The 8,755-nt window shown below is 31.2% G+C and overlaps 1 protein-coding gene across 1 annotated transcript; it reads right to left on the bottom strand.

The window, feature by feature from the left end:
* Nucleotides 1–1,035: 1,035 nt before the first annotated feature.
* Nucleotides 1,036–7,687, bottom strand: HELRODRAFT_188524 (hypothetical protein; the record flags this gene model as incomplete). Its single annotated transcript, XM_009021079.1, has 17 exons — nt 1,036–1,589; nt 1,718–1,875; nt 2,113–2,210; nt 2,440–2,610; nt 2,718–2,813; nt 3,243–3,388; nt 3,747–3,915; nt 4,180–4,271; nt 4,738–4,757; nt 4,877–4,944; nt 5,328–5,396; nt 5,797–5,875; nt 5,997–6,071; nt 6,480–6,624; nt 6,782–6,838; nt 7,298–7,360; nt 7,582–7,687. The coding sequence occupies 16 exons, from the start codon at nt 7,685–7,687 to the stop codon at nt 1,752–1,754; spliced, it is 1,578 nt and encodes a 525-aa protein (XP_009019327.1). The 3' UTR covers nt 1,036–1,589; nt 1,718–1,751.
* Nucleotides 7,688–8,755: the final 1,068 nt, after the last annotated feature.

Genomic DNA, 8,755 nt, shown 5'->3' with positions numbered 1-8,755 from the left:
CCTTGAACAATTTTAAAATAGTTGCTAGGAAAAAAATTTGTGATAATGAATAAATACTAATTGCATTTATTTTTTATCTTCCTGTATTTGTTTTATAAATGGACATTATTGTTCATTACATTTCGTTTTGGCACATTTTTTTATTTTTTTTAGTTAAGGTGGTCTGCACAAGTTTTTCTTTTTTGGATCTCCTGGTTTGATTTTTGCCGAATAAAATTGGATTGAAAAAAAAAAAAAAAAAAAATATGAAGGAGAAAATATTTTATACAGTATTATATGAATTCTACCGAGTTGTTGGTATTAATCAATTTAAACTTTGCTTTGTCTTTTCAATTTTACTTACTAGAATTTGTTGGACATTGTTCAATTTATTGAAAATAGAATTATTATCCAAGTTCATCACGAAAATTTAATAAAACTGTTGTTATCCAAATTCGTCATGCAGATAGGCCTTATTTCGATTTTTCACAAATCGTCTTCAGTGCAGCTTTGGTTTATATAGTTTTTTAAACATAGCGAAGTTAGCACTTAGTTGGTGTCGTATTTTTCCTCGTTGTTGTTATTTACTTGTTCTTCATTGTTATTGGAGTTAGTACTAAGGCGTCGAGTTGGTAATGATGTAATCATTCTGTTGGATGTTCAATAATGATGCAGTAATTTATGCAATCTAACATATTTCTAGCTTAGATAGTTTTTTGTTACTTTTTTCAATATTTCTAACAAATTAAACATCCAACAAAGGCCATTATTACCAACTTGACGCCTTAATACTAACTCCAATAACAATATAGAACAAGGAAATGACAACTACAAAGATGAGGAATACGACACTAAGTAACTCACTTTGCTAAATAACTAAATTTGCTTTGTTTAAAGAAATTATATGCACACTAACTACTTAAACTAACACACATTTTTGAAAATGTGACATGGCGAGCACGACTAACTTCCTCTGTTACATCAAAAATTTTGAAATACTGCGAAATAGCAAATATTTAGAAGCCCCAATTGAAATTACAAAATTTATGGTTCACGTTTTATATAAATTAATAAAACATAAAAATTATATATTTATCAAACAAAACAATTGAAAAGATTCCACATTTTCCTAAAAAATGTCTGCTAGTAGAAAACAATGGTCAACAATAACTAACAAATTTTTTTTTAATTTTTAAATGGGATTTAATAAATAAACAAATATATAAATAATCGAAATAAGCCAGAACATAACGATCAAATGCAGTAATAGATATTCATCGAACGACCTCTGCCCTCTAAAGGTTTAAAAGGTCATTGTCATTAACTATTTCCTGCATTAATGCCTTATTCATATAATTCAACCAAAATTAAAATAAGTCCAGAATATTTAAAAGTAATTCCTAAACAGGATTGTTACATAAAATTGAACAGTCTTGGCGATTTTGTTCAATAAAGTTTGTTGACGAACATTATGTTAAATATAAGGATGAAAGTAAATTATTTTTGGCTTATTTATATAGAAAAAGGCATAGCTGGTCATTATTACATCTGGCTGTGAAGGAACTTTTCAGAAATCTGATGGGAGCCTTCGGAACTGTATGCGGAACATTCTGTGGAAGAAAATTAACATAAAAACAAGTTTTAATGTCGATATGCGTGAAGCAGAAATTACTTGGAGAAAAACAAAAACAAAAAATAAGACGGTTATGAAAAAAATTGATGATAACAAATAAGAGACCTGTCAGCAGAAGGACAGAATGTTCCGCTTAACCTCAGCAGCCAGTAACTGTAGCATCGAGTCCCGACCGTTTGGTGATGTGCAGTTTCGTGAACTCTTCTGCTACGGTTGGATGGATGCCAACTGTTGACACCAGCTTTTGAAAAGTCACTACACACCTGATCAATGACATGCAACAAATGTCAAAGCCTATTTTAAAACTCTCAGAATAATCATTAAGCATATAGTTATCGGAGTGAACTATATTGCATTTTTATCGCTTGTTTAGGAGAAACGTTGTATTGCAGAGATTTCAACAACGAAAAAAAATTTATCTGATGAAATTTTACAAAAAATTAAAGAAAATTGATATGCTAATGCCTTAAAAACGTAACTGAATGACAATGAGAATGAACCTGAAAGCCACAGCAAAGCCCTGAATGACTTCTCCGGCATGTGGTCCCGTGAAATGTATACCCAGTACTCTCTCTTCCTGCTGTCTTTTTACAATCACCTAAAATCCATTCATATTTCATTTTTAACTAATCTTTAATTATATATTCAAAAAATTTTATTTTATAACAGTCTTGATTAACTTAAATGAAATAATACGTAAGATTCATCAAGGATCTTGCAATTATTGTTGAAAGTATCTGAACGAATTGAAAAATTGGCACCCAATCATCAATCAGCCAGACTACTACAACCTTCAATGAAGAAATCTTTAATGAATACGTACGTACCTTGATGTAGCATCCCTTATCGTCTACTGTATTCTCGGCTACCGTGTACTCAAGTGGTTTGTAGAAAGCGTGGTACACGTCAACATTTTCTTCGCCGTACGTTGCAACAGCAAGTTCTTCCGACATGCCCACGCAGCCATACTCCAACGGAGTGAATACGGTTGTGGCTATCTGGTGAAAAATACGTTTAACAGTTGCTAACGGGGTACTTGAACTACACAAAAAAGTAAAATAAATGACGGTAAGATACGATTGAATTATGACCAGGAGCAACTGACATTATTATAATCCATCTGTTCCTTTCCAAAGCCAAACATTCGGCGAGCCAGAAGCTTGCCTGCTCGTGCGGCCACAGGAGTCAACTCAACTCCGTTCTGTTTAGTTAATTAATTAATTTATTAATTATAAATATTTATATTCCATTGTCATTTGAGCACAATTTAAGAGGCAGTTGACAATTTTTTCAACTGGCGCAAAATTTATTTATAGCAAGAATTAATAACTTAGTTCGTTATCTAAAATCCTATTTGAAACGAAACAAAAATAAAAAATTATAAGAAAGATTTCTTATAAAAGTATAATCGTCATACAGCGGGCACAGTGAATGTGGTTAAAAATTTCATAAAACAACTATTATCACGATTTCAATTTGTTCTTCTCCAAAAAACCTTCTTTCGAATAATAATAATAATTGCAAACATTCTTGAAACATAAAAATAATTTTTTTTTGGAATTTTAAAATCAGAAAAAAAAAATAAAATTTTTCAACTTTGCAGTATACGTTATAGATGTGAAGGACCAACTTGTAATGCATCGCCAATGGCGTAGATGTGGGGTACAGATGATTTTTCTCTTTCGTTCTGAAAGTTACCAACGACGCAGCCATCAACATCCAGAGTGACACCAGCTTGTTGCAGGCCTATCTGAAGGTTGGGAGACGCCGTCCGACCTGTTTGTCGACGGAATTTGCATTCAAATCACTTTCTTGCATGCGTCATACCTACTGCTATCTCAGAATAATCAATGAAGAACAATGTCATCATCGACCACGATTTTTAACTACGGAGCATAAAAAAAACAATTAAAGGACTGAGAAGCGAAAAAGAGAATATTTAGTTGGAAACGGGATTATTCCTAGGAACGATAGGCAAGTTTCATTTAATAAATTACAAAAACACGTATGATTAAATCTTAGCCTATGTCAATTAAAAACATCAAAAAGGTCAGAGAATGTAAGAGAACGTAATAGTAGTAAGCAAATAAATAGATCGTTATGTAGGACTAAATGTTGGATGACAATAACACACCGATCGCCATGACAACAGTGTCGAAAATATCGCTGTTCAGCCCTGAGTCACTCGACCTCCAGGTCACCTTTATCCGGCTTCCGGATTTCTCAAATTTTTCGGGCATCGTGTTTACCAAAACTTTTGTGCCATGTCTCTCCATCGATTCTGTAACCAACTTCGCCATTTGCTGGGTGATGGAGTGAATGAAGAATTAGTGAGTGAAGTATGTACAAAATGCAGATGTTCAAGCTCAATAACAGATTTAATTAATGTGCCGAAATTAAGATGTTGGGAACCATTGTACACAAAGTAAACAGATATAAAATATTTTTTAATAATTATTTAATTCAAGAATTCACGGGCTTTCAGAATAAGTTGCAAAAGTATATTAATAGAAAATTGATAATGGATTCAAAAATTGTCAAACAAAAAGTTAAATGAGAAAAAGAACCTTATCAAATTTGCTGAGAGGAACTGAACGAGCCATAACGGTGGTTTCATAACCAAGTCCTTGTATGAATCCCGCTGCTTCCAAGGCAACATCTGTTTGGCACGAGAATGCAGAGAAAAATAATAAAAATGAGGCAAAGTTTAAAATGTGTCTCCGTGCTGAAAAATACAAAGTTGAATGCAGTTAAATGTAGTTAAACACGGTTAAATATAGCTAGATGTAGAAAGGCACGTTGTTATATAAGGTTGAATGTGGTAGAACGTAAATGAACAGAGTTGAACGTAACTGAACGTCCGGAGGTGAGAGGGTGTCATATTTCAGCAACCTGGTCCTAATGTTGCAGTCACCGGGTTCGAAAGCAAGCAGATCGCCGCCTCTCACGTGAATTGTGCGCTGTTGATACCTCAGAAAATTAGTTAAAACAAAATTGATAACAACAACAATAATAATAATAAAAATAACGTCACATGTAAAAAGGTAACGCTTCCTAGTTATCAAAGATCGAAAGTATTAGAAATAATTGATGAAATTATGGAACAAGTTGACAGAAAAACTTACATCCAGCTCCTATACACAATCTGCAGAGATTAAAAGTTCATTCAATTAAAAAAAATAAAAAGTGAATGAAAACAAACCAACGAATAATAACGACTAATGATGATGATGGTGATTGAAAAAGGAAAGAGTTCTCACTGACGTCTTGCCAGGTGGTGTCTTCTTCCAGAAGAGATCATCGCTGGTGATGCATAATGAGACACCGGGAATCTGTATCAATCATCAACAGCAACTAATTTCATCGTTAACCACTAACTAAATATTAAAATAAAAATAATAAACTCGTGTAATTTAATTTTGAACTAGTTATTTTAAAATTAAAATTTATTGTTCTAACTAAACGATAAAATTATATGAACGCCAATTTTAAATGGCCATTTGAGGCCACAATTCCATCTCCCATAAACAAGTTAATGCAGGAATAAACATTGAAATTCATAATTTGAAACAAGACCAGCACATGAAATGATTGCTTAGCGAACATTTGAAATTTATCCAAGTGCAATAACGGCGCTGCTGCCCATGAACAGCAACCAACTGAACTAATGTTCTGAACGAATGATTAAATTTAAAAATGAAATAAAATAAAATACATTCGGTATTCGGGGTCTTTTGCCTGTGGCTATGACGATGTTGGCTGCTTTAATCTGCGTTTCAGTTACCTGCATAGCACAAAATTAATTAAATAAATGTTTCAATGAATCATGCATGTAACAATGACTAAGAACCTAGCAAGATTACATATTCACAACACAACAATGAGATCTGATTCGTCATTGGTATTGTTGGCGATTTTTAAAATAAATGAATAAATCCAGGATTGGGTTGGGCACAGAACTGCAATCCTGACTCAGTCACCACCTTCCACAGTAATCCTCTCCTCAGTTCTCACAAGAAAAAAACTCCTTACTTCATCTCATTTAATAACAGACAACCAATTAGTTTAAAATGACACACTACTCTGCTCAACTTTCTAAGAATTTATTAAAATCTTTCGGTAACCAAACTCTTCCGTCATTAATTAACGAACCGGCAAACGAAAAAAATTGAGCATAAATTTACATTATCACCGGATCTGGCAGTTGCCTTGATAGTGTGTGGATCAAGAAGATGTCCTTTCGCATTTATATACTTCACCTTCCTTTTTTAAATAGGGGGATTAAAAAAAAGTTTGAAATTTATAAGAATAAAGTTTTGCATTTGATAAAACGAAAATACTAAAATTAAAATAATTGTTTTTTAAATTTAAAAACAGATCTAACATTTCAACTAGCTTGACTCTATGTTTGAAGTTCAATGATCGAATGTAATTTGTAATGTTTTTTATCATCAGCTCCCTGCAATTTATTGAGAGAAACAACTTTACATAAATTCTAAATAATGATCTGCAAACAGAAAATACACAATAACAGAGTTTTATTAAGCAATTAGTGCTGAATAATTTTTCATTTGAGTTTCCTTTCTCAAAAAACTTGCTATAACAAATCTCATAAAATAGATGAAGATTTTAATAGGTATTGACCTGTTAACCACACATTACAATAAACCACAACAAATAAAAAACAAATAGTGAAAAAAAAAACCATTAAAACAAAATAAAAACTGTTGGGTAAGAGAAGAGATTCAGAAAATTAATTTCTATGATCTAAAAAAGCTAAATAAAGCTTGAAACTTATAAAAATGCAAGATGAAAAAAAATTCCAAAAGTTAAGAATGAAAAAAATTAACAATGACTGTAATCTGACCAATCGTGAGGAACTTTTTCTGGGACCTTCCAACCAAACTTGTTGGCGTATGAAATGACACCTCCAACTTGTGCAGCATGATGGCACAATTTTTTAGGGATACAACCAACATTCACACACGTTCCTCCTAGGCCCCATTTTGTGCCTGTCATTTACAAAATTACCACAATTTATCAATTGCATTTTCTAATGAAAACAAAACATTTAATTTGGCTAATTTTAATGAAAAGTTGAAACAAGAAATGTAACCAAATAAATAATATTAATATTTAAGTTGAATGTTCATTATTCAACAAACCAACCATGGCTGGAAGGCTCAACATAATCGAGCACTGCAACTTTCTTACCAAGGGATGCAGCTGAAAATTATCAGAAAACTTTTATTAAGATAGAAAGTTATTGCCAAAAAATAAAAATTTAATATATAATTTAAAATGTTTTGAATAGTTTAGAAAAATTTACAAACACATAAAGTCATAAACTAAAAATGAACTTTACTAGAAAAATTAAAAAATTAACAGCAACATAATTCAATTAATTCACTTAAAATGGAAAACTTAATTGAATAAGATAAGTTTTTATTACTGCTACATATTATTATTTGTAGTTTTAATATAAATAAGCAAAATATGACAACATCAATTCCCAAATAATTGAATCATTCCTTTTTAAAATATTAAAAGGTTTTTAAACAAACCGGACATTGATACATGATACTATTGATATTTAATATTTAAATTTTAACAAAATCAAAAACTCTAAATTATTTTATTTTTAACAAATCAAAATTAATTCTTATTAATCATAAATGAAATGACCTTCTTTGGCACAAGACAAGCCTCCTGACCCACCTCCAATAACAACTAGATCAAAATTTGTTTCTGAAAAAATTGAAAATTAACTAAAATTTAAATAGAATAAAAAATATATTTTTAAAAAAAACTTGATAAATTCTTTGAACAATGATAAATAATAAATTAAATTAAAAACTTTAAGAAGTTTAATTAATTATTTATTACAGATTAGTAAATCTAAATATTATATATTTTTAAAATTACAAAATTACAAAATGATGCAAAGTTATTGCGAAAAAATATCAAACCATCGGCAGGCGGACCAGATGTGTAACTTTTGGAAACTGGTTTAGAAAAGTATATTGGTTTAAAATGCAGACATTTGTTAACATGTTTATAGTAAATTTTAAACATTTTTTCTGTTTGTTACAACGGTGACAACTTTTAAACCAACGACATCGTAGAGGTCAGGCTAAATTTTTTAACAATAGTTTAAAGTTTTTGGAACACATGTTCTTCTATTATATCGTTCAGTGTACTTTATGGTATATGGTTTGTGATGATTGATGTAATGCTAACGTGTGTAGTGTACCATGCTACAAGACAAGTTTAAGTTTGTATTCCAAATTAGGATAAGTAAGAATCGTTGAATTACATATAGAGGAAGTAAAGGCCGTTTGATACGAAATGTTGATCTGGAGGTAATACCGTTATTACACTGCTTTTTACGCTGTAAGTGATCACTTGCTGGAGTCGGTTCAGTCTGTTCATATTTTCAAAGAAAGAAGATCTGAAAGATTAGGTACTGATTCCTCACATAAGCAACGGCTTGAACAACAGGTGAAAATATTGAACAACATTGAAGTGACGAGTAAGCAGGTTTAAAAAATACAATCCAACATATTTTGATGTTACAGCTATTGATAAAAAATACAAAAACTTGCAAACAAAATAACTACCATTGTTTTATCGATTTCACAAAACCATTTGACTCATTTCAGCACGATGGATTGTGGGCAACTGCAGAAAGCGTTAAAGTATCAGAAAACATTTTCGAAGTATTAAAAAGGCTATAAGAAAAACAAATAGTGGTAAGAATTGGCAAGAAGCAACTGTAAAAATGACAGGTCTCTTGATGACATTGATTTACCAGCATCAACGTGCAGATGGTTCAATAAATCTGATTGAGATGAAAATTGAAGGTTACTTATTAACAAAAACAAGTGATGATTTTGAGGTAAAATAAAGACATCATAAAATTTAAAACAAAAACTGAAAAACTATTACAAGTCGACCAGTTCATTTATTTCCAACCTCCTAATAACCGAAAGCAATTGCTTCAAAAATTGAAAAATAACTATTACATAAAGAATGTTGGCATCGTCGAAAGATGTTTGATAAGTGGCGATATATCATGACAAAGTTCAACATAGTAAAAACCCGTATGTTGCCATGCTGCTATGCCTGCAAACTTGACAATAA

Source organism: Helobdella robusta, assembly GCF_000326865.2.
Source record: "Helobdella robusta unplaced genomic scaffold HELROscaffold_3, whole genome shotgun sequence".
In the NCBI taxonomy this organism is placed as follows: domain Eukaryota; kingdom Metazoa; phylum Annelida; class Clitellata; order Rhynchobdellida; family Glossiphoniidae; genus Helobdella; species Helobdella robusta.
The sequence above is the reverse complement of the archived record's forward strand: the minus strand, read 5'-3'. Positions and strand labels throughout refer to the sequence as shown.